Source organism: Pan troglodytes, chromosome 15, assembly GCF_028858775.2.
Source record: "Pan troglodytes isolate AG18354 chromosome 15, NHGRI_mPanTro3-v2.0_pri, whole genome shotgun sequence".
NCBI classification, from domain to species: domain Eukaryota; kingdom Metazoa; phylum Chordata; class Mammalia; order Primates; family Hominidae; genus Pan; species Pan troglodytes.
This window is the reverse complement of record NC_072413.2, coordinates 37,542,855-37,569,509: the sequence shown is the minus strand read 5'-3', so window position 1 is coordinate 37,569,509 and position 26,655 is coordinate 37,542,855. Positions and strand designations below refer to the sequence as shown.

At 35.6% G+C, this 26,655-nt stretch overlaps 1 protein-coding gene across 50 annotated transcripts in view; it reads right to left on the bottom strand.

The window, feature by feature from the left end:
* Positions 1–26,655, bottom strand: part of MIA2 (MIA SH3 domain ER export factor 2) — a 114,861-nt gene that overhangs the window by 22,944 nt on the left and 65,262 nt on the right. For 30 of the 50 annotated variants that reach the window (XM_063792866.1, XM_063792868.1, XM_063792867.1 and 27 more), the window contains 11 exons: positions 25,580–25,700; positions 24,304–24,350; positions 23,445–23,535; positions 19,227–19,365; positions 14,306–14,407; positions 12,955–13,015; positions 12,038–12,073; positions 9,742–9,809; positions 8,462–8,544; positions 6,690–6,818; positions 715–873 (listed from right to left, as the gene is read on the bottom strand). In XM_063792866.1, the coding sequence (XP_063648936.1) occupies positions 715–873; positions 6,690–6,818; positions 8,462–8,544; positions 9,742–9,809; positions 12,038–12,073; positions 12,955–13,015; positions 14,306–14,407; positions 19,227–19,365; positions 23,445–23,535; positions 24,304–24,350; positions 25,580–25,700 (1,036 nt within the window). The remainder of the gene's footprint in view (positions 1–714; positions 874–6,689; positions 6,819–8,461; positions 8,545–9,741; positions 9,810–12,037; positions 12,074–12,954; positions 13,016–14,305; positions 14,408–19,226; positions 19,366–23,444; positions 23,536–24,303; positions 24,351–25,579; positions 25,701–26,655) is intronic. The other 20 variants (XM_009427730.5, XM_063792870.1, XM_063792871.1 and 17 more) reach the window with 1 other exon arrangement.

Here is a 26,655-nt window from a genome sequence, read left to right as displayed (position 1 = left end):
CAGGAACAGAAAACCAAACACCGCATGTTCTCACTCATAAGTGGGAGTTGAACAATGAGAACATATGGACATAGGGAGGGGAACATCACACACCAGGGCCTCTCTGGGGGTGGGGAGCCAGGGGAGGATAGCATTAGGAGAAACACCTAATGTAGATGATGCAGCTGTTGAATGGCAATTATTATCTTATTTCAAGATATTCTGCTGTGACTCTTCTGGTAAATATATTTATTTTGGTGAGATAAAATGGTCAGTGAAAAAAGACAATTACAAAAGAGGATGAATGGTACAACTGCACAGAGTGATTAAAAGAATTTGAACAGCTATGTGTATAAATGTATACCCAAAAAAATCTCTAAAAGATATATACCTACAACTAAATTCTGGGAAGGACACGCTAAGATGACAAAAGGGATTTTTCACTTCTTTACACATTTCTGTGTTGTTTGGATTTTCTAAAGTAAACATGCATTATTACCTCTATAAGCAACAAAAACAATAAAAACATTCCATTTAGGGAGAAAGCAGCTTTCTATAATATGAACAATTATCTCAAATCATTCTGTTTAGATTATTTATCATTGTTGTTTTCAAAAATGTATGATGATTTTTCTTAAGAGAGAACAAACATATAGTCCTCCCTTCTTCCATTCCTGTGTATTCCACATCCCAGCTGCCTTTCAAAGAGAAATAATAACTATTGTCTTTACATACCTGGCGGAGGAAACATCATCCTACGGTCCTGGTCCCATGGAGGTGACAGAGACCCAGTGTCAGAGGGAGCCCTATGAGGATCGGTTAACCTATCACAGCTTGATTCTCCTCTTTCATTGGTAATCTGATGGTCCAGAGGATTCCCTGGGCCTCGTGAGCCTAATTAAAGAAAAAAACATACAAATCTGTTTCATCTTAAAAAGTCTTATATACTTGTTTTACACATAAAATCAGTGGTTAAATCATAAATTATAAATACAAAGTCTGAAAAATAACAGTGTAGAAAGTAAATTGCTATGATTCCTATGCCTGATGTAACAGGATAATTATAAAGTAATTATAAGAACCGATTAAATAAAAAATATAATATAAAATAAATATAAAATATTTAAAATAAATATAAAATATAATAAATGATTAAATAAAAAACATAAATGATTTTGTTGCTTAAACTAATATATCAATAGTCCAAATGAGCATGATTCCTTTAAAACAGTCATCTTAGCAGTTCTATATCTATTCTACTAATTTTGCTACTAAAGTATTTTTCAGAAAAACTCTTTTGGAAATGTACTCAGTTTAACTTAAGAGCCATGTAAAAAACTGCATCTCGAAGTTAAAACATGACTCTCTACTTCTGCCCAAATTCACTGAATAGTGTTACGAGTCAATGAGAAGATATAAAAGATAAATACTTCTGCCCCAAAATGATTTTAAATAGCCTGATTTAAAACATTATGTACAACAGATAAACTGGCACTAAATGGCTTTTAGTGATTTCTAAATATCAAATTCACATTCAAAAGAAGAATTCATAAGTTCTGAAGACAAGTCTAAAACGATAGTTTCAAAAACAACAGCACTGTTGAAATAATCACTTTAAATGAGCTAACATTCATTTGGATAAGAAAATCTAGTATGTTTACGTTTACAAACAGGAGTAATTTTAAAGTTCCCTTCTTACGACCACAGAAAAGATAGTACCTTAATTAAAAACCCATATACAGGGTTGGACGCAGTGGCCCACGCCTGTAATCCCAGCACTTTGGGAGGTCGAGGAGGGTGGACCACCTGAGATCAGGAATTTGAGACAAGCCTGGCCAACATGGTGAAACCCTGTCTCTACTAAAAGTACAAAAGTTAGCCAGGCATGGTGGCAGGTGCCTGTAATCCCAGCTACCAGGGAGGCTGAGGCAGAAGAATGGCTTGAACTCAGGAGGTGGAGGTTGCAGTGAGCCAAGATCGTGCCACTGCACTCCAGCCTGGGTGACAGAGTGAGACTCCATCTCAAAAAAAAACAATAAACAAAACCCATATTCAACTAAAATGGAAAAGACAAATATAAAAAAATTTTGGCCAGGCGCGGTGGCTCACACCTGTAATCCCAGCACTTTGGGAGGTCAAGGCGGGCGGATCACAAGGTCAGGAGATCGAGACCATCCTGGCTAACAAGGTGAAACCCCATCTCTACTAAAAATACAAAAAATTAGCCGGGCATGGTGGCAGGCGCCTGTAGTCCCAGCTACTCAGGAGGCTGAGGCAGAAGAATGGCTTGAACTCAGGAGGAGGAGGTTGCAGTGAGCCAAGATCACGCCACTGCACACCAGTCTGGGGGATAGAGCGAGACTCCATCTCAAAAAAAAAAAAAAAAATTTAACATTCAATAAAATACATTAATACCTCATTTATCTGTCATTGAGAGGGAAAAGGGGGTCTTCTCAAAATTATATTGTCCAGAAAACAAAAGCTTATTATTCTCAAGGAATAGCTTAAAAAAAAATTTTTTTTTTTGAGACAAGGTCTCACTCACTCTGTTACCCAGACTGGAGTGCAGTGGTGCGATTCTCAGCTCACTGCAACCTCCGCCTCCTAGGCTCAAGCAATTCTCCCACCTCAGCCTTACAAGTAGCTGGGACAACAGGCATGTGCCACCACGCTTTGTTAATTGTTGTATTTTTTGTAGATACAGGGTTTTGCCATGTTGCCCAGGCTGGTCTTGAACTCCTAGGCTCAAACAATCCCACCACCTTGACCTCCCAAAGTACTAGGATTATAGGTGTAAGCCACTGCACCCAGTGAACAATTTTTTTTCAATAGAAGCCTAACTAAAATAGCCAGGCGTGATGGCTCATGCCTGTAATCCTAGCACTCTGGGAGGCCAAGGTGGGCGGATCACCTGAGGTGAGGAGTTCGAAACCAGCCTGGCCAACATGGTGAAACCCCATCTCTACTGAAAATACAAAAATTAGCTAGGTACAGTGGCACGTGCCTGTAATCCCAGCTACTCGGGAAGCTAAGAAACAAGAATCGTTTGAACCTGAGAGGAAGGGGTTGCAGTGAACCGAGATCGTGCCACTGCACTCCAGCCTGGGCAACACAGTGAGACTCTATCTCAAAAAAAAAATTAAAAAAAAAGAAGTCTAACAAAAATGCTTACTCTATTTCAGTACCTCCTTTAAGAGAACAAAATTAATTTTAACTTTTCTTGGTAACTTGTACAAATCAGCATAAGCATTCACATTTAATATATAGTAATCTTTAAAACAAATTTTCCATCTACTCCCTTTAGTAGAATCAGATCAACTGGCTTTTACATCAGGAGGTAAACTATCGTTTTTCCTTATGAGTATACATTCTATTAAATTCCCCAAATCTTTCCTTCTCACTTCTTCATCCTAATAATTAGCTCATTAGAAGAAGAAGGCTGGGAAAGCAGAAAATGTGCAAGTCGTCATTTAGGCTGAGTTCATCTGGAATGAAGCACAGAGATTTAAAGGAGACATTCAAAGGCTTTCCTTCCTGATTGCTTACTTCCAGAAAACCAAAGCTACAGGCCAACTGACTACCCAGTGAATATTACAAACCTAAAAGTTCTAATGGTTAAAGTTTTCTATTCAAACCCAGTTACATACAATTTACTCTAAGAAGAAATTGTTTTACTTGTACTCAGTATTATTCAAATATACCACTCATCCAAACTTCAAATTAAAAAGATAATAAAAGTAAGGAAAAACAACAGGTACTCTCCATCCTCCTTTGGTGGATCATAGAAACTTTTAGTTCGGATCAACTCTGTAAGACCCGATGACAACTTACCTAGAACTTCTGTAGCTTTTTAAACAAATGGTAAAACACCCTTGCAGATAATCTAAACACACTGTATCTTTAAATTAAATAGGAGAGGAAATAGAAGAGGAGAAATCAAATGTAAATTTTAATCATTCCAAATATTCAATTGACTACAAGCAATCCTTGACTTATGTAATTCAATTTCCAGTGACTCGTATTTGCAGTTTAGCCAATTATACCCTTATTTCTAGGGCACTGTTTTTTCAGACTGCTAGCTCCTACTCATTTGTGATGTGTGAAGTTTAAAAAATAATGCTAATTAAGATTAAATTAATGAAACGGGATAAAACTGAATAGAAAGCATCAAAACTGTAATGGTAAGTACTATTTCATGTAGCTGGTTTCAATTATATTTCAATCATATTTATGTTAGCGTACAATATGACATGATACAAAATACATTTCTTAGTGTAAGCCAAGGTAAAAAATGGAGGGGTGGGGGTGGACTTAGAGAACTAAGTCATAAGCTTGCAGCAGACATGTCAATGTCAAAATCAGTCTCTTTCCTGAAGTGCTCAATGCAAAGCCTCCCTAAGGCTCTAAGTATCAGTCTATAGGGCGGTCCCTTTCCCTAGGAGCTTCCAGTTCAAAATCAACACAAGCAGAGGCTCTGTAGGGACCCCAGGCTGTGGCCCAATCTACTGGGGAGACTGGGAGGTGGACAGCAACAGTTCTAAGTGAAGCAAAATGAGGGTGGAGAAAGAGGATACAAACAGGATATGGGCAAAGGGAGAATATCTCATGACCATACAGTAGTAAGTTGATTTTCTCATATTCTTTGAAGGCAATTCCAAAGGAAGAGTTCCAAAAATATTTGGAGTAATGGCAGCTTCAACTAACAAGTACACAGACTTCCTGAGATACTATTTAGATGAGTAATATCCATCTGAGTATATGAACTTTGATTTGTTGGATTTAATTTGGTGTTTTTATTTAGATTCATTACTTTATGTTCCTATCTCAAATTCAATCTGTTAAAATCACTGATACAAAGGGTAGGAATGTTTCACTGGTGAAGAATGCCATCAGCTCTTATAAAACACATACTTGGAACTGAAAATGTAAGACTTTTGATTTTGAAATAAATAGGGCCCTATATCTTTGAATTTCGCCACAAATTAAGAGAAAACTTTAAAGGAACTTGACAAAGAAAGTATGGTGAGAGATCAAAAAAGGAAAACTCCAGGTACACAGGAGTTTTCAAAGGTACTAGGGCCTTTTGTAACACCAGGGTGATGCTGATGAGATAAATGTAGAATAGCTAATGATTAGGCCTGAGGTACCTATAAGGGGGTAACAGCAGACAATTGTGGCTTGGTTTCCCAATGTACTTTTTTTTTTTTTTTTTTTTTTTTTTTGAGACGGAGTCTCGCTCTGTTGCCAGGCTGGAGTGCAGTGGCACTATCTCGGCTCACTGCAATCTCCGTCCCCCGGGTTCAAGCAATTCTCCTGCTTCAGCCTCCCAAGTAGCTGGGACTACAGGCGCCCACCACCACACCCAGCTGATTTCTGTATTTTTAGTAGAGACAGGGTTTCACCATGTTGGCCAGGATGGTCTTGATCTCTTGACCTCATGATCTGCCCCCGTCGGCCTCCCAAAATACTGGGATTACAGGCATGAGCCACCACGCCCAGCCCCCAGTGTGTTAACAAATGATGCAGACCACAGTAAAGGTTCCCATCAAAAATCTGCCTACAAGAGCACTACTGATTTCCTTGAGTCTATAAAAAGATTATTTCACTTTCTAATTTTCTACAATAAAAAGATCATGATACTAATGTAAATTTTTTTAATTCCAAATTCTAATGCTTCATCAAAATATAATTTTATGGTGTTTCACACTTGTAATCCCAGCACTTTGGGAGGCTGAGGCGGGTGGATCACCTAAGGTCAGGAGTTCGAGACCAGCCTGGCCAGCCAATGTGGCAAAACAACCTTTTGTATTTTCTACTAAAAATACAAAAAAAAATTAGCCAGGTGTGGTGGCATGTGCCTGTAATCCCAGCTACTCGGGAGGCTGAGGCAGGAGAATCCAAGCTACCTGGGAGGCAGAGGTTGCAGTGAGCCGAGATCGCGCCACTGCATTCCAGCCTGAGCAACAAGAGTGAAAACAGTCTCCAAAAAAAAAAAAAAAATTACATATATATACATACACATAGATAATTTTTATGCTAGGTTATACTGTTATTATATTTCATACAGTCTTACAAAATTTTATATTACATCATGTAATATATAGTTTTTAAGAAGTCAAAAATATGGTTTAAAAAGATACGTTATCAGGCCGGGAGTGGTGGCTCACGCCTGTAATCCCAGCACTTTGGGAGGCCGAGGAGGGTGGATCACGAGGTCAGGAGATCGAGACCATCCTGGCTAACATGGTGAAACCCCGTCTCTACTAAAAATACAAAAAAAAATTAGCCGGGCATGGTGGCGGGCGCCTGTATTCCCAGCTACTCGGGAGGCTGAGGCAGGAGAATGGCGTGAACCTGGGAGGTGGAGCCTGCAGTGAGCCAAGATCGCGCCACTGCACTCCAGCCTGGGTGAAAGAGCAAGACTCCGTCTCAAAAAATAAAAATTAAAATTAAAAAGAAAAATAAATAAAAAGATACACATCAAGTCCTTGATCAAAATGTTATCTAATATAGCACGGTTTCTAAGAGAAAAATACATCAAAATTAGATGTCATAGAGCTCCTTTTCCAAATAAAAGTTATCTACAGTAAGTGCAAGGAATGCCTGTATTTTCCAAATGTTCATTTTACAGATCATTTTTAAGGTAGGTTGAGATGAAAATATAAAGTAAGGAAGAAATCTAGAGTAATAAAGATGTTTAAACAATATACCTCTTCCTCCTCCCCCTGGAAGCAAAGGTGAGAGTCTGAGTGGACCCTCCAACAAAGTTGGAGGAGAGAGAAAAGCTCTTGTTTCAGATGAAGGCCAACCCAATGGTGAGGGACCATATGGGGAATGCTCTGGAATAATTAAAACAGCATATTTAAATTCATAGTTTCACTTAGCTACACTACAGACTTAGAATCCCATTTCGACAATTACCATCAGGTCATCCTATTGCCAATTTAAGTTTAATCTATGTCCTGAATGTATCCTTTGATTTTGCTAATATAGAACAGAATTAAATACAGACCCTGGTGTTTTCAATATTTGTCTATCAAATAGACACTTTAAGCAATAAAAACATCAACGAACTGGGAATTAATAAAAAGATCATGATAAATAATCATTTATATTAAGCAAAGGATATTGGAGATATATCTTAAGAGTTATAGGAGCATAAAGTTAGATTTTTTTTTGGTTTGTTTTTACTGGCAGTATGCATGCACCCAGACATTTCAGCTGGTGAGAGTTGCAACATAGAAGTACTCAGTTTAAATCAGGGCCAGATAGGCTGTATTGGGCCATGAATTGTTTAAATAATGCTCAGATTATGAAGAGGAGAAAAATGCATAAAATACTCTGAAGCAAGATCACAATTTACTTTTGATTCATTACCAGTAAAAAGTCAGTTTACAAATACTAATTTATCAACTAAATCACTTTATCTATAATCTATACAGCCAAGACACCTACCACTTTACAAACTTCACCACTCTGAAATAATGGTTTTGTTTCCAAAGTCAAAAATCAAAAACAAAATACAAACAAAACCCACCAAAATAACATTTTTAAAACATGTTAAATTTAAAACATGAGTGTAGCTGGTATAATATTCAAACCAGCTACAAGAAAAGATCAAAGCATTAGTTACCCTTCTTGAAATTTTGTGTTGGATTCAGACAAAAAAAAATCCTTCTATATACTTCACCCCAATCCAAACTTTGTTACTACCTGAAATTCGTAATAATCTAATATTTTTTAAATGTAGAAACAGACTTTCATTTTAATGAAATTTTACTCTCAAAAGTGATTTTTATAACTTTCCAAGGTTATTAAAATGGAATTCTACCTATATATAGATTTTTCACTACCTTAGAAGCTTAATTCCAATTCAACCAAAATTATTATGAAAAAATTTAAACTGTTTGCAATAGTTTGAGATCACTGCAGACCCTAACTCAACAATGGACAGAAATATTAAATATATCTTACAAAAAAAATTGGTCCTCCCTTGAGGGTAATTAAAGCAATCAAACCTCAGACTGAGTTTTTCCCACATTTTAAATTGATACTTTTAAATAATTAGAAACTATTTTTTAATTATTAAACAAGCAAATTCCAAAGTATAGTTAATATATAAACAGTCACAATGCTAGTCCATGTAAGCACTCCTTATTCATTCAATCTCACAGAAAATTGTTAATGAGTACCTTACTATGTGCCAAGCACCTAGCTTTTCAAGGAGCTCAAGGTACTAAATATGTATCATCTTACAAAATCCCACTGAGAAATAAAAGCAACAGTAATTTTCATTATTGCACAGGAAACAAAACCTAGAAACTTGTGAGTCTATGAGAAAGCTTAGTCTATAACCTTGGTTCTAAAATCTAAAATATTTATATAAATAACAGTGTTAACTTACACTACTAGAAACTATATGTGCAATATATATATATGTAAAATATGTATTTTAAATGAGGGGTAAAAAAAAAAAGACTACCTCTGCCAAATGCTGTATTTGGAACATCGAGTGCATAAGGATCTTTTTCTAAAAGTTCAAATTTAAGCTCTGTTTCAGTTAATCTGCAAATAAAGAACAAACATCTCTAAGTTACTTATCCAAGAGAAGCACCACAAGAAAAAATGCCTCTACCAACTACAAGCTACTCTTCACTATTTCAATATCTACACAGAACAAACAGATCCTCTAAAATTATTCTGACCAAAACATCTTTATCTCCCACTGCTTATTAACTAGGGTAATCAGTTTCTTGCTGCCCTAGAGACAGTGATGTTATGTGGAGCCTTACAATTGTTTTATTTCTTCTTCAAAACTAGACTACCATGAGTACTATATCACAGAATCCAAATTTTTGAAATACAAGAGTCCTCCAAGGTCAACCAGTCTATCATTTTACAACTAAGGAAACTGAGGCTAGGAGTTTAAATATTTATTCACAATGAAAGTGCCTGGATTAAGACACAGGGTTCCTGGCTTTGAGTCATGTATGCTTTCCATTGTAACGTGACACTCATGATTCCAGTTACAACATTGGAAATCCCATTAATTTGTCCTACTATCTTACTCGTAAACTTTTTATCCTACAAATGTGACATTTTAAAAGAATCTTATTTCTAGTTCTTAATCATGAGATATAAAACATTTAATAATTTGATTTTAATTTCTGAGACTAGAAAAGACAAGCAAGAGGACTAAAAACTAATATTGGATAATGTTAACAGTACATTGTGACAAGAAATTATAACACTCTAGGAAGACTGTTATCATCTTCACAGAAAAGCACTTATTCTTCCCTGCTATTGCACATTGTAGACTTTTATTCTACCTTTCATTTTATTATTGTAAAACAATGTCACCCAATACTACAAAACCAGGAAATGAGAGAAATTAATGAATATTATCCTATCTACTTATCCATTAAAAGAGGCTGATATTCTGGGCATTACTATGTCAGAGAGATTCACCCCTTCTCTTTCCATCCATTTTTACCTCCATCCATCTACACTGGTTTAAAAAAAATTCTAGTTATACTTTTTGCAGAATAATCTGTTAACAGTTTCCTCCAAGTGCCACTTCAGTGACCTAAGACAAGTACTTCAACAAACAAAACAAACTAGACATTCCTAGTAAAACTAATAGATATCTCACAAGATATGCTGGATTCACTGCAAGTTTTCTTACTTAACCTTATAAAAGTATTACCTAATTAAAGAAATAACAGAATAACTAATTTTAAATGTTCCCACTAAGATACTTACTTTTGTCTGTTGTGAGCATTTTCTTTCCTTAAATCATTGAGGTTTCTTTCAGCATTCCGAGCTGCCAGCTTGAAGAAAATAACACATTTTAAAAATATATTTATATAAACTTAAAAAATAAGCATAAATGTCAATATAAACATTCATTAAATTTCTTAAAAATATATATATATCACAACAATGGTATACAAATCATAATCACTGAAGTAAGAAAAAGTGTAAGACTTAGACTCTGAAAGATCAGAATTTCTATGCCCACTCTTTACCCTCTAGTCACATGACCTTAGGCTGTTTCCTCATCCATAAATCTGGGATTATAGTACCAACTTTACAGAGTTACTGAGTAGATTGAACAAGTAATGTATGTAAAAGGCCTTTAAGTACAGTGCCTAGAACACAAGAGATTTTAATAAACATCCTTTTTGTGTAGTTGAGACTTTATTATCCCCCTACCCTCAAATCTCTAAAGTTGACAGTTTGAGCCATGTCCTTGTCCCCATCCACCCTGGGGTCAAACGTTCAGAGCCTCACGGACTCTAAACTCAGCCAGCCTGGGTTCTATCTGATTGGGTGATTAGTTCATTGAAATGAACACTTTTTCCCTAAAAAACAAGTTAAACTCTGTTACCATGTGACTTTTCAGAAACTAATATGAGCCTCTCCTATTAACTGTCTTCTGCCCAGACTCCAGTCTGCTCCTGTGGGTAGCTCAGCTCTGGAGCGTGTGACAAGCTACTGCTCAGTGTCACTTTCATTCCCTCTACCAATCCCAATTCAGCTAAAAACACACCTTGTCTGTGGAGCTTCTCCCAAGTGACCTTCCTGATATGTAATTCTTTAGCCTGTGGTTCCTTGGGTTTTCCTGCCTGCCCTGTGCTCTAGAACACGTGAGGACAGATATATCCTAGGTGTCATCTGGCTGTCCCGATCTTTATATCCAACTGCTTAACTGTCTCTTTGTAGCCTCTACCCATGTCATCTGAGATAACCTTTATCTACCTTAGAAGACTTCACTAAATACGCAGCGGTGAGGGAGGGATGTGGAATTGTTACCTCTGGGCCTCAGCATATTCCCTTCTTGGCCATTGTTGTTTGTGGTTTTCATTCTAATCTTTACAAGTCAGTGTCTCTGTAAGATCTGTAAGATGTTCCTGCTGCCCTTCCAGAAACAGCCTGGTTCCCGTCTTACCCTGGGACTGTGTGTGGACCTCTCCATCTTCAAAGAGTAATCTACACCTAAGTATTTTACAAGTGGTGAGCAGTGGTTAACTAAATTCATCTCCAAGCCCAGATTAATTTAGTAACAAATTTTCATTTGAACCCTCAATACCAAAGCATACAGAATCTTACAACTGAGGAGGACCTAGACATTCACCACACCTAATCTCTCACCCTAGGCTGGAATCTCCACTCCAACATGTCTAAGAAATATCTACCAAGCTTCACTACAACAATAACAACAGTTAACATTCACTGAATGTATACTGTGTGTCAGGCATTTGGCAACAACCTTACATGAATTTAATCATCACAATAACCCTATGAAATAGGTACTACTGCTATCTCTATCTTACACATAAGAAAACTGATGATAGGTGATGAAGCCAGGACATGAGCCAAGACAGCCTAATTCCAGACTCCATGTATTCACCCACTGTGCAAACTGCCTACTGTTGAAGACTCCTAGTGACAAGTACTCCAAAGGCCAGCTACTACAACAGTCCTATATGTTACAGTGTCTTTCTTATAATTAGTCAAAATCTGCATCCTCATCACTTCCTCACACAGTTAGTTCCTCTGGAGCACAAATACACTATTTCTCATGATGACCCTTTTCTTAATGTGTACCCAGTAATTCAACACTGAGAATCAGGTAACTGAATTTTATGACTTTTAGAACTAGAAGGGGCTTCGAAGATCACTTAATCTAATCCCATTGTTACACAAATGAGGAAATAGGCCCAAAGAATTTTAAGTAGCTTGTCCACAACTAATTAGTGGCAATCCAGTGCCCTGGAACAATCAATCCATGAACATTATATCACCTTCCCCATGGAGTATAAACTCCTTTCAAAGAAGCAATGTGATAAAAGCAAAGAAGGAAAAATCAGATTTTTCTAATAACTGTGTTGGAACAAACTAGTTCACAAGGAACATAATTTCACTACTTGTAAAATTAAAAGAAACTGATTTTTTAGAATACTATATTTATTTTCATCTAATTTAAATAAACAACGTATCTTCTGAAAAAAAAATACAATTTGACAAAAGAGACTTAAGGAAATTTTAAACTTACCCAATTATCATGTGCTTTTTTCTCATGGGAAATAATCTGAAAAAGAAAGTAATTAAAATGCTACTGACCATTATTTTTCTTAAGTAAAAAACATTCACATCTACCACTATGATGTAGTGCACAACTCAAAACTATCCCAAGCATCTCTGAAGAGTAGGCAACATTTTTAAAGCAAATTTTCATGTATACATAATCTATTATATTTTAAAACAAAAACTGAATGTAAAGGCAATTAAATTTTTTGTCTGGTAAACTTTTACTTTATGTAATAATCAACAGGAATTGCCAGTTAACATATAACTAGCCTGACTGAGTATGAGACCCCACTGTTGATACACATTTATGTGATGCAATCTACCTTCCCAAAGCAGCAGGAGATATGGCAATTTTATTTATTTATTTATTTATTTATTTTTGAGACGGAGTCTCACTCTGTCACCCAGGCTGGAATGCAAGTGACGTGATCTCAGCTCACTGCAACCTCTGCCTCCAGGGTTCAAGTGATTCTCCTGCCTTAGCCTCCCAAGTAGCTGAGATTACAGGCATGTGCCACCATACCCGGCTATTTTTGCTTTTTTTTTTTTTTTTTTTTTTTTAGTAGAGACAGGGTTTTGCCATGTTAGCCAGGCTGGTCTCGAACTCCTGACCTCAAGTGATCCACCCACTTCGGCTTCCCAAAGTGCTGGGATTACTGGTGTGAGCCACTGCACCCAGCCAATACGGCAATTTTAAATAAGATTTCTTATCTCAGAATCTTTGGCTCCTGGGAAATGTCCCACAGCCACATGCAACACCTCAAAAGAGGTATACAACTGGTCAAGTAATTATATTCCTGCATCAATTCAAACAAATCAGAATTGTTTTAAATTATATATATACACACACACACACACACACACACACATATATATATATACCTGCCCTTGATAAGAATGAATAGTTCTCTCCAATTCTTCTTCAAGATCTTTGGCTCGCTTTCTAAATGGAACGAATAATTATTCTACTATTAACATATAACATGAAATGACAGAACATACTCTCTACTAAAAAAATATTTATTAGAAAACCCAGAATGCTCTACTTCATGGAAAAAAAAAAAAAAATCTCCAGAACTCCACATTAAGAAATAATCACCTCTGACAGGTTCTACAGTATATTTTTTCCTAAACTAATTTTAACATTGATTACAACTTAATACTACTACTTGAGTTTACCTAAACCCAAAGTCACATAAATATTTACGTGGTATATTGTGTTGTTTTTTTTTTTTTTTTAAGAAGAATGATCCTAGAAGATTTATTCAGATGTTGGTGGTCTTTTTTTTTTTTTTTTTTAAACAGAGTGTTGCTCTTGTTGCCCAGTATGCAGTGCAGTGGCGTAATCTCGGCTCACTGCAACCTCCACCTCCAGGGTTCAAATGATTCTCCTGCACCAGTCTCCTGAGTAGCTGGGATTACAGGCACCCACTACCACGACCAACTAATTTTTTGTATTTTTAGTAGAGATGGGGTTTCATCATGTTGATGAGCCTGGGCTCGAATTCCTGACCTCAAGTGATCCACCCACCTTGGCCTCCCAAAGTACAGGGATTATAGGCGTGAGCCACCATGCCCGGCCAGATGTGGGTAGTCTTAATAGAATTCTAGGAAATTAGCAACCATTGTGAAGTAAAATGTTACTTGGTACTTTTATGAGATTAACAAGATAACTTATTTTGGATAAAACGCAAGCTTGCTCTTTCTGAGGTAAAATGAAGTATCACAACTATTTGGGATACTGCTGAATCTTTTTTTCTCTATATTTTCTATTTCCTGGGATCTAGTAAGGATCAAACCAAGGTAAAATCTAGATTTATAGTCTTTTAAATACTTCCAAATGCTCTATGGCTCACTCTTCTTTTTGTGGCACACCTATTGATTCACTAATATTACATACATTCTTCTCAATTTGAACCAATGAGGAAGGACCTTAAAATTAGTATCTATTCATATTGACACTAACATAAAATAGAATTGTCCATATTCAACTTTGAGAGATTTTAAAAATCACACAACCTGAAAGAAAAACATTTTTCCTGTATAATTGCTCAAGACCAAGAAATCTGAATGAAAAGTGATGAGACAAAAATATATTATTTTTTTGTCTGTACCACCTGTCAGATTTTAAAATGTTTTCTATTTTCATTTGATTTATTATTTTTTCTGGCATTAAGTTTTTTTAGATACTCTTCCCATTCCAAAAAAGAAACCAGAAAAATGTATTTAATACCTATAGGTCTCCAGCTCTTCAGTGGCATGGCTGATCTTTTCATCTACTTTAGAAAGTTTCTCTTCTTTCTCTAACCGATAATTTTCCTCTACTGTTAATTTCCTTAAAAACAAAAAATGTTATAATTCTCTTAATACATGTCAAAAGATAATCAATTCTATATTTTTAATTGTGAAAAAACTGGTGATTCCTGTCAAATGATTTCTAAAATACCACTGAAAACATCACCTACAAGGAAAAAAAAAAGTATGTGTAAATATTCCTGGTGTTGAATTTAATATTATAAACCGAAATTGTAAAGCATTGTGTCTAATACAGAACTACTAATAGTTTCAAGAGTTTTCTATATAAATTTATCTTAAAAATAGGATCAAAGATATATTTAATAAAAACTATTATGACTATCACTTATCAAGTCTTTCTGTATAAACAAGCATTATATTTGCTAGTAAGAAGTCACCAATTAATAAAATGTGTTTCGTTAATTTTTATATTGGTTAGTGATTAGGCTTCCAGGGAAGTAAACACACACACACACACACACACACACAATTATAATTACAATGAAACCAAAGTAAACAGTAGTAGTAGCAGTCCTATTTACTACATCTAATTCTATTAATAATAATAATAGATAACTTATTGAGCCATTAGTATGTGCCAAAAACTGTTCTCAGACTTCTACATGTATTATTTAATTACCACAACAGCTCTACAAGAAGGGTGGTACTGTTATTCCCATCTTACAAAAACGACAATGAAGCACAGAGAAATAATTAAACCAAAGCCTAGAGATCATAAGCAGTGACTCTTCTATGCTATAATACCCATGTTGTTTCATTTCACATACTATCATTAATATATCTTGGTCACCCAAGAAATATTTATTGAACACCACAGGAAAACACATTTGGAGTCCTAAATGGATATCTTCCCTTCTTCATGAACTTTGAGAAGAACAAGACAAACTACTGAAGAAGTCTTGCAGTGTGGCAGTAAATATTTTGTATTCTACACACTACATTACCCACTGCTTAGAAAGCATTCCCTAAGGTCAATCACTTTCATGGATGTTATAAGAAAATAAGTCATCTCCTTAGGAAAAGCACGAAAGTGCGACGGGCATGGATATGGAAGAGAGATGTGTTTTTACAGACTGTGTAGACTGAAGATAGCCAGAAATTCTTTGATACCTCTCTTGATAAAAGGTGAGGTTTATGTACCTTCCCATTGAATTTGGGTGGGCCTATTAATAATAGAAATTACACTGTGAAAGGAGACCTGATGATATGACTTAAAAATATCATATCTTGGTCGGGTGCAGTGGCTCATGCCTATAATCCCAGCATTTTGGGAGGCAGAGGTGGGCAGATCATGAGGTCAGGAGTTCGAGACCAGCCTGGCTAACATGGTGAAACCCCGTCTCCACTAAAAATACAAAAATTAGGCAGGCATGGTGGCACGCACCTGTAATCCCAGCTACTCGGGAGTCTGAGGCAGGAGAATTGCTTGAACCCAGGAGGCAGAGGTTGCAGTGAGCCGAGATCGTGCCACTGCACCCCAGCCTGGGCGACAGAGCTAGACTCTATCTCAAAAAAAAAAAAACACACACAAAAAAACCATCATATATATTTAAAGTAACACATCAAGGGCCAGGCACAGTGGCTCATGCCTATAATCCCCACACTTTGAAAGGCCAAGGTGGGCAGATCACTAGAGGTCAGGAGTTTGAGACCAGCCTGGCCAACAAGGTGAAACCCCACCTCTACTAAAAATACAAAAAATAAATAAATAAATAAGCCAGGAGTGGTGGCGCACGCCTGTAGTCCCAGCTACTCGGGAGGCTGAGGCAGGAGAATGGCGTGAACCCGGGAGGCGGAGCTTGTGGTAAGCCAAGATCACACCATTGTACTCCAGCCTGGGCATCGCAGCAAGACTCCCGGGAGGCGGAGCTTGTGGTAAGCCAAGATCACACCATTGTACTCCAGCCTGGGCATCGCAGCAAGACTTCATCTCACCAAAAAAAAAAAAAAAAAAAAAAAGCAACACATCAAGCTTCTAGGTCCTACCATTTCATTTGTTTCCATTATTAAATTTGGGAAAATGGTATATCAGTCATGAAAAACATCAAGCCAACATCCAGACTGAACTTAAATTATACTATATGCAGCAAGAATATAAATTTAACACTTCACTGGTACTATCAACTCAATATTCTACTCTGAAGAAGTGCCAATGGCATAATTCATTGAATTTCAGTAATATAAACTACTTGCTAGTTAAATATAAGAAGGAAATGTAAAATATTTTAGGAATTTAAAATAATTTTAAACTAACGAATGAAATCCTGTGAACAACACACACAACTAGGGTACTACTCAGTTTGCTATCCTTCCTTTAAAAATCTAAAGAAAATACCTTTTCTTTGAAATGTTAAACATTACTCATCAAAATTCTATAATCAACCATATACTTTTTTTATTCAAAAGATACACTCAAAAATATTTCTTTCACCTCAATCACTTTTATATCCAAGTTTTACTTTAATACCTTCCATTCTAACCTAAAAAGAAGGGCCCACTCCTAGGTATACTGGCTGAAATACCCTGAAGTTATACTGTAATTCTTCCATTTTGTCAGGTTTAGTCTCTTGCATACCCTGAGCAGTCCCAAAGGGCCAAAGGGCCATAACAAATAACAACTTTTTAATTGTGAACTGAATCCAAATCATGACTGAAGTATAGAACTTGGCAGTGAATGAGCCAAGCACTACCCAGCATCCTGATCTCAAAGAAGCATTAGTACTTTCTACCAGTTTCCAAATATATAAAGTAGATTCTCATTATTTGTGCTAGTTTTGTTCCATAAAGTCACTATACATCGTAAATTAGCAAATACTAGATCACTGCTCCTAAGGGTAATACAGGGTTAGCTTCCTGCTACAGCCTCTGGTCACAACAATTTTATCAACCAATCAATATATAACCTTGTTTTTTTGTGTGCTTCTGTTTAAAGATACTTTCTTTAATATATATTGTTAATTTATTGACATTGAACTCACAGCCAAAAGCACTGTAATTCATGCCTAAACAAAGTTTATCTAACACATGTATTTTCTCCATAACACATATCACAGCATTCTTGTGCTTAAAAACACTACATAGCAGTTCAGCACTATGCTTAGGGGGCATTTTAAACAGCTAAATCACCAGCAAAAAGCATAAAAATGTAAAAAATGAGGCACTAAATATACTGTAAAAAGGACACCTGTTTACAGAATGAGAGCTGAAACAAGAAAGCAGAGTGTGTCACCTTGTTTGACCTCAGCTGGGAACATGCACATTGGGCAACTCAAATTTTTCATCATTCTGAATATGTCCATGAATGGCTACAAAAGCTTTGCATGTACTGATCTGATTTACAAATAAATTTTAGCTAGTAAGTCAATTCACAAATACAGATTCTATAAATAATGAGGAACAACTGTAATAACTATCATTAAGAGCCTAAAGGAACCTGAAAGTCTGTTACATTTTATTACCCTTTATGATTAAAAAAAAAAAATACATGCCATGGCACTATTTGAAAATCTAGAGTCTTCAGATATCTCAAGGGTCTTCAGTGTACTTAGGCATTTAGGCAACAGCATGTACACACACACACTCCTTCACTCCAATATATAAAGGCACTGAACATATTTGTACATATATTCAACAAACATGTACTGAACAGTTACCACACGTCTCATGTAGCTTTAGGCACTGGGAATACAGAAGTGAAGAAAATAATTTTCTCTCAGAGCTTGTATTTAACGTAAGGAAGATAAAAGAAAGAAAAGCAATCAATCAGAGGACAATAAGAGCTACGAGGCAAAATAAGGGGATAAAGAGTAGCAGGTATTATTTTAGTTAGAATAGCCAGGGAAGGATTCTTTGAGGTAACATTTGAACCCAGGCCTAATAAAATGAAGAACTGAGCCATTCAAAGATATAAGGAAACATCATTCCAGGCAGAAGGAACAAGCACAAAAGACCCTAAGGTCAATGTGCTGAAGAGCATCAAAAAGGCCAGTGCTGGATGGAGGGTACTGAGAGGAAAAAGAACATGAATAAGCTAAAATTAAAGAGGTGGCCAAGGGTCCAATCCTGTACTGTCTTGTAGGCCAAGATATAAAAGCTGTGGGTTGAGTGTGATATAAAGGCACTCAGGGATTTTGAGCATGAGAGTGACCATACTCACAATTCACATTTTAAGGGTCATCCTGCATGTTGCAGAGAAAACACAGTGCAGGAGAAAGGGCGGAAAGAAGGAGACTACCCATAAGGCTACTATAATAAGCCAGGTATTAACTGTTGATGACTTGGACTAGACTAATATGGAAGATGGTAAAAAGTGGTCAGATTCAGGCTATAAAAAAGCTGACAGGATTTAATGACAGAATAAATAGGAGATATAAAAGCAAGAGAGAAGTCAAAAACAGCTTGAGGCGCCACCCTAAGTAACTAAGTAAAGGACACTGCCATTTACTAAGCCAAGGAACACCTGGGCAGAAGCAACTTGCACAGAACAGAAAAATCAGTTTTACATATATCAGAGATGGAATTAATGGGCAGTTTAATCAAGAGTGTCCATTCAGATTCCCTGCCAGTATTAGGACGTTTAAGGCAATAATTTGCTGACTACTTACTAGGAGCTAAAGAGGATTCTGTTAACTAGCTTGGAAATTCCAACATCACTTACAATATTTTCTTTGTTGAAAAAAAGTGTCTCCAGATCAAATACCTTTCTTAAAAATAAGTTGATGAAATACAATCTAATCATAAATTGAGAACTTTCAATAATCACTATAGCTAACTATGTAACATATATCTCTAAAGCTATTTTACTTGCTGTTCAATGGAGTTAACATAATTTTTATTACCTGTGGAGTTTCATTTCATTTTCTTGATATAATTCAGTCATTACTTTAAGTTTCTGTTGAAGCTTCTGATTCTCATTTTCAAAATGTGTGTTTTCTGACTGCAAAGATGCTTGTTCAGTCTGAAGATTTTTAATATGCTCTATATAAAAATTTTAAGTCATAATTAAAGGAGTAAACATTTTGAGTTGCATATTAACATTTCAGAAAGATAAAAATTACTAAAAATAATAAATTATTAATAAACTAAACTCTTTCCAATAACAGAAAATGTATAAGGGATTTTGTTTACCTAAATGCTTTTATTATATATTATTAGTTGATTGACACATAAAAATTGTACATATTTATGTGGTACAGTGTGATATTTCAATATAGGTATTCGATGTGTAATAATCCTATCAGGGTAATTAGCATAACCATCGCCTCTAACATTTGTCATTTCTTTATGTTATGAACATTCAAAATCCTCTCTTCTAGCTATTCAAAAATAACAATATGACAAATAAAGTAGATCTAAGAAAAAGAAATATAAATATACAGTAACTAAACTAGCCACTCTACAGTGCTATAGAACATTAGAAATCGTTCCACCTATCTAGTTATAATTTTGTATCTGCTAACTAACCTCTCCCTAACCCCCTACCCTCTATACTTCCCACCCTCATATTACTATTACTATTCCACTCTCTACTTGTATGAGATCAACTTTTTTAGCTCCCATATATAAGTGAGAACATGAGCCATTTCTCTTTCTCGTGTGGCTTATTTCACTTAAAATAGGCTCACTCATGTTGCCACAAAACAGGATCCCATTATTTTTTGATGGCTGAATAGTGCTCCATTGAGTGCATTAATATCTTAATTAAGGAGCTATATAAATTGTTTTAATTTTGGCCGGGCACGGTGGCTCACGCCTGTACATCTCAGCACTTTGGAAGGCCGAAGTGGGTGGATCACTTGAGGCCAGGAGTTCAAGACCAGCCTGGCCAACATGGCAAAACCCTGTCTCTACTTAAAATACAAAAATTAGTCAGGCGTGCTGGGGCGTGCCTGTAATCCCAGCTACTTGGGAGGCTGAGGAAGGAGAATTGCTTGAACCTAGGAGGCAGAGCGTGCAGTGAGCCAAGATCACGCCACTGCACTCCAGCCTGGATGACAAAGGGAGACCCTGTCTCCAAAAAAAAAAAAAAAAAAAAAAAAAAATTCTTTTAACTTTTGTTATTATTTATAGGATTCCCAGCACCTTCAACATTCTAATTCTAGCATCTAATTTTCAATTTTAGAGCTAAACGCCACTCAAGTTCTCAGGAAGGTTTTGGAGATAAGAGTTTTAAAGGGAGATATTGTAGTTCAACATTCCCTGTAAAACTATTTCCAGGTGATGAATAATGCCTGTTTTTATCTAGTAAAAACTTTCTCTCTTAATAATACTTAAATTCTACCTAGCCCTCCCTTTTAAGCTAAAATTTTGACATATAAGTCAAACCAGAAATCTAGATCTTCTCATAACAAATGCCCAAACATACTCCTAGTTTAAAACAGATCAAGACCAGAGAGAAAAATACCAACTTTAAGCGTTGTTTCAACCGCTAAGCCATCTTTAAAAAAATCTATAAAATAAAAATGAATCATTCTGAATAATTATGAATGCTTTATAATTTATGCATCAATTTTTTTAAAAACCTCGTTTCTCTTCTAACATAATTACCTCAACTCTGAGCGCCTCTAAAATTGAAGTACCAACTCTGAACAACTCTAACATTAAGGTACCAAGATAATAACCTCAACTCCTCTAAGATGAAGGAAGGCATCATCTCCTATAACGTGTATATGAATCACCACCACAAATCTTAAAAGACAAAACTCACTCTGCCTAAAGAGGGAAGTTTTGGAAACAGTATTAACAAGCATGAAAATTTTAGTAATTACATGTAATGGTATTTAATTATTCTAAAACCCTCATGATATGGTTTGGCTTTGTGTCCCCATCCAACTTTCATGTTGAATTGTAATTCCCAATGTTAGAAGTGGGGCCAGATGGGAGGTGATTGGACCAAGGGGGTGGTTTCTAATGGTTTATCACCATCCTCCTAGCACTGTCTCCCCCTAGATGATAGAGTTCTCATGAGATCTGGTTGTTTTAAAGTGTGTAACACCTCCCCCTTCACTCTCTTCCTCCTGCTCCCACCATGTAAGACGTGCTAGCTTCCCCTTCACCTTCCACCATGACTGTAAATTTCCTGACACCTCCCCAGAAGCAGAAGCCTGTACAGCCTGCAAAACCATGAGCCAGTTAAACCTCTTTTCTTTACAAACTTCTCAGTTTCAGGTAGTTCTTTACCGCAATGTGAGAATGGACTAATATAACCCATTAAACATACAAACCAAAAGAACTGTTTACATAAATACCTAAACATTAAATGATTAAATGTATAGGAAATTGTACGTAACTATCTTTCCACAGAAATTTTTTAATCTACATCAGAAAAAAAAAAAATTCATTGGCCTAGGCTTTAAGCCATTGCCAAGAACAATCACGTAAAGAAATTAACGTTGGGTATTATCTCTATTAAAATTTAATCATCCCTATTGTAAAACAAACAAGAAAACTACAACCCAACACTTAATTATTTAATATATTTATGTACTTTTTTTTTTTTTTTTGAGACAAAGTCTCGCTTGGTTGCCTAGGCTGGAGTGCAGTGGTGCAACCTTGGCTCACTGCAACCTCCACCTCCCAGGTTCAAGCGATTCTCGTGCCTCAGCCTCCCAAGCAGCTGGGATTACAGGCATGTGCCACCACACCCGACTAATTTTTGTATTTTTAGTAGAGACAGGGTTTCACCATGTTGACCAAGCTGGTCTTGAACTCCCCAGCTCAAGTGATCCACCCACGTTGGCCTCCCAAAGTGCTGGGATTATAGGCGTGAGCCACCGCGCCTGGCCATATTTTTGTACTTCTACTGTGTTTCAAATTGTAACATAAAGACCACTGTAAATGATTACCAGAAAAGGAAGAAACAGTTTAGAGGAAAATCTTCATGCTATGAATAAAACATCAATTACAGAAATTTATCTTTCATGATCCATTAAAAAAACAAAGTTAGATTTGAAAGAAGAGTACAAGGAGACATAGGTCTCCAAGTATTAGTCTAAGAAAGAAACAAAGATTTGCCAGGAAACTGTATTAAGGAGTGGGATAACTGGTGAGCAAATTTCCTTGCCACTCTGGCACTTTCTACACACATTTTTTGAAATACAGCTTCCTTGAAAGTAAGCTATCTTTTCCTTCTGTATATCTCCCATGGTTTTTAGTACAATGCTTTACATAGAGCAACATTCTCTTAAACTAATACTAATGTTTCTTGAAATCCAAAAATAATCCAATTACTATAATCATGTGAGTAGGGATATAATTTTTTAATAACCTCTATCTTTGGTGGTTCAATCTTTTAAAACAGTATTATAAATGCAGTTCACTTACTGTAGAAGTTTTTGAAAATACAGATAAGTAAAAAGAATATAAAAATCTGCCCATAATCCCATATTCAGAGATAATCATTGTTGACATTTGAGTATGTCCTTCCAGTCTTTTCTGATGCAAACGCATATGGTAAATCTTTATATTTTTTATTTTTACAAAATGAGATGCTATTTATCTCAACTTTAAAAATTTTCCAACATATTGACAGAACTTGTTTACTTTTTGAAAATACAAACACTATCAGCAAAATAAACATAAATGTTTTCAATTAAAACAAGACCTTCATTTTTACAGGTCTAACATCACTCTCGTATGTACTAATATACTACGTATGTACATTAAAGGAACAAATCATACTGCAAATAGTACCACTATTGAAGATCAATTTTTCAATTAACAAAGACTTTAAACATTAAGTTTCAATTTGCTACTTTTTAACATCTAAAACCATTCAAACACATAACACTGTAATTCGAAGATAAATACGGTTTTACATGTTTTTTTAAAAATTTTCTTATTTTAACTTCACATAAATACAGAGGAAATCGATATGCCTTTAGCAACAATGACAACAAAAACCAGGACTAATGTTTCACAGATACCCAACAGGAACAAAAGTTAAAAAAAAATAAAATTGGATCTTCCCAAAGTTAATTCAATTCATTTTTACCATTCTCTGCAAAGAGATGTACTTACTTAGAAAAACATTAAAAGTATGTATGTCAATGACCTACCTGTAAGCTCTTCCTTTGTTTTATCAACTTCAGATAACTGAATATAAATTTGGTTTCTTTCTCCTTCTAAGGTTTTTAAAGAAGCATTTAACTTTAAAGAAGGGAAGAAGGAAAAAAGTAACATTAATCAGTTATACAAAAAAAAAAAAAAAAAACCATAAAACCTCACTATGACACCCCTAACACTTTTTAAGCGATTTTATCATTTTGATGAAATTATCACCTGGAATACAGAAACCAATAATGCAGCTTCCGTCTTAAAAAAACCAGCAAAGTCGTCAATGCTTGTAAGTCTCAGAACAAGGGATAGGGAAAAGCAGTGAATGTTTTTCACTGGCTGCTTAAGAAAGTGACTATTTTCATTCTATTTACTTTCAACAAAAGTTTTTATTAAAGCAGCCTTCAAACTACATTACCAAGACTTCACATAGATCAGCAAAAATGAGGATACCACACTACTAGGGTGGAAAAGAGAAGGAATAAACCAGAAAAAAAGGCATCTAGTATTTACTTAAAATAGGATATAGGGCAGAAGGGGTAAGAAAATACTGAGACTAGAAGAAAAAGAATGCACTGAGGGAACTACAAGATAAAATACAGGAAACATTTTAAATATAGTCTTATCCGAAAAATGAGTACAGAACTTGGAATTTTTTATTTTGATAAATTCCAAAAATTATATGAATTTCTAAAGTTAATAATTGAAAGGAAAAAGCAATTGATGACGAAAATTCTGATAATTTGTAAATATATTTATATGGGAACAATAAAATGGACTTTTTAAACATTTACTGGGACATGAGTAATCCACGTTCTCTTTCTTCCTCCTTATTCTTTTTAAGTATCCAATAGCACAAACCTTAGCAGCATGAATCAGTTTCTTCAAAGCTCCTTTTGGAGGATTATCTACAGTGAAAATCAAAAGCACAACAATGATTTGGGAAAATAGTACAATACAACAATAGACATCAAAATGATTTTATCAGTTCACTAAACCAGAAACTTATAATCCCTCTTCTTGCTACAATAAAGAATTTGGTATAAAGCAGAATGGCCTTGGACCTGCTCCCAGGAAGCTAAACAATAAAAGCACTGAAGTGTCATACCATTTAACAAGGTTCTTCAGCTCTAACTCCAAGAACAGAGTTATAACAAGGATTCAATATTCATCTAAATATAGACCACAATCATTAACTATTCTTGGATTCTTACAGCATCCAAAATATGAGTAAAATTATAACCCAAGTTAAAATAACATTAAACAAGCATGAGTTTTCTCAAATAGAGAAAGGATTATTTTATATATAATAAAGTAGAAATGAAAAAGTACAAACAGAACTTTATATACTTATTTTAGGGATGTAATTTTTTCCAACATATTAATGTTGTCACAAAAAAAATTTTTAATCACACTTTTTCCTCCATAATAAATTTGTTAATTATGCAGGGGGCTAGGGAAGAGAACAGAAAAATGACATAAAAGTCTGAAGAACTGCCACTGGGGTAAAATGAGAGAGGGGTACATGGGACCTCTGCACTAGTTTTAGAACTTCCTATGATGCCATATTTCAAAATAAAAAGGTTTTTTTTAGGTCAAAGGAATTGGTGTGAGAATACATTAAGGGGCTATAGTGAAACTAAATTTGGCCACTTTTGCCAGCTTCAGAGCACAACCATCAATGGCAATAATAATTTGAATGGCTAACATTAAAAGTACTGTAACCATCTGAACCTCTGACAAAAGCAAAAGAAGTATCCTGAAGTATTTATAGAACACTTGTTCTTCAAACTAGTCATTCATCCATTTGATTAGCTTACAGTACAGGGAAAAACAGGCATTGAAATGATTATGATGTAATTTTGAAAATGGCTATAATAAAGATATGTATAATACACAAAAAAAACGGAGGAGGCTGTAAGTGTGTCTGAGCAGCTGGAGAAAGACTTACTGAAAAGGCAGTGCTCCAGCTGAAGCTAAAAACTACAAGGGATGGTGAGAAAGGACAGTGTGTCACAGACAGACAGAATGTACCAAAGTAAAAGCATATAAAGAACATGGTGCACACAGGGAACGAAAAGGAAATAGAAGAGCTAGTCACCATTTTAGCAAAAGGAGATGAGTCATGACTTAATACCTAAGTAAGCACCATTTTCCGATTCACTGTTCATTTCTAATTCCAAGTTATCATCATCTGTTATGTCTTCTCCAAGCATAGCAGCCCAATCTTTCATCTTTAACAAGCGTTCAGTCAGAGTCTTGACATTGAACAAAGGGGAAAAATAGAGAGGGTAATGCCTTATGCTAACAGCTTTACAACTTGTGAATGTACAGTTATAGTTTAAAAATCAGTCCACATAAATAACAACACAAGAGCTCTTATTTTCCACCTCTTATTAAGATATTGTAAAGTCTTGAGAAATGGTAACATTTATTGACTATTAAACTCTGCAAGTAAAAACCAAAACTAGTTATTCCCAAATCAAATATAGTACATATTAATATTATGCAACTAAAAAGTAGTAAAATATTTTTTATATGACATTTCTCACATGCCACAAATAACAGTGCCCTAATTAACATGAGAGTAAATTCTGTGTGACACGAAACACATCTGCAGTGAGATACATAATGTATAAAAAGATCGTAGATTTTTAGTTCATTTATTCAAGGAAACAATTAGCTGAGATAAAGACATTTATAAAAGAGAATTTGAATGGAACATTAGAGGTTTTCCAAAAGTACTTTTTGAATTTTGTTGAATAAAGAAATATTTTCTAACACTACAGATAATCAAATGACGTGTCATGTATTCCTCTGGAGGGACCCACCTAAAAATAATGCACTGATCTACAATTTTCACCCTTCGATCTCCTCCCTCTCTTCAGAGTTCCAGGCACAAATAACATGGCCTATACCTTTGAGCAGAGCTTGAGGTTAGCATCTCATTCTTGTTATCTTTAAAAGAATCCCAAAGCCTTTAGTAGAGGAAGTTTAGAAAAAATAAATAAAACAATATGCCACAGCCAGATGCGGTGGCTCACGCCTGTAATCCCAACACTTTGGGAGGCTAAGGTGGGCGGATCACCTGAGGTCAGGAGTTCCAAGACTAGCCTGGCCAAAATGGTGAAACCCCGTCTTTACTAAAAATACAAAAAAAATTAGCCAGGCATAGTGGCACATGCCTGTAGTCCCAGCTACTCAGGAGGCTGA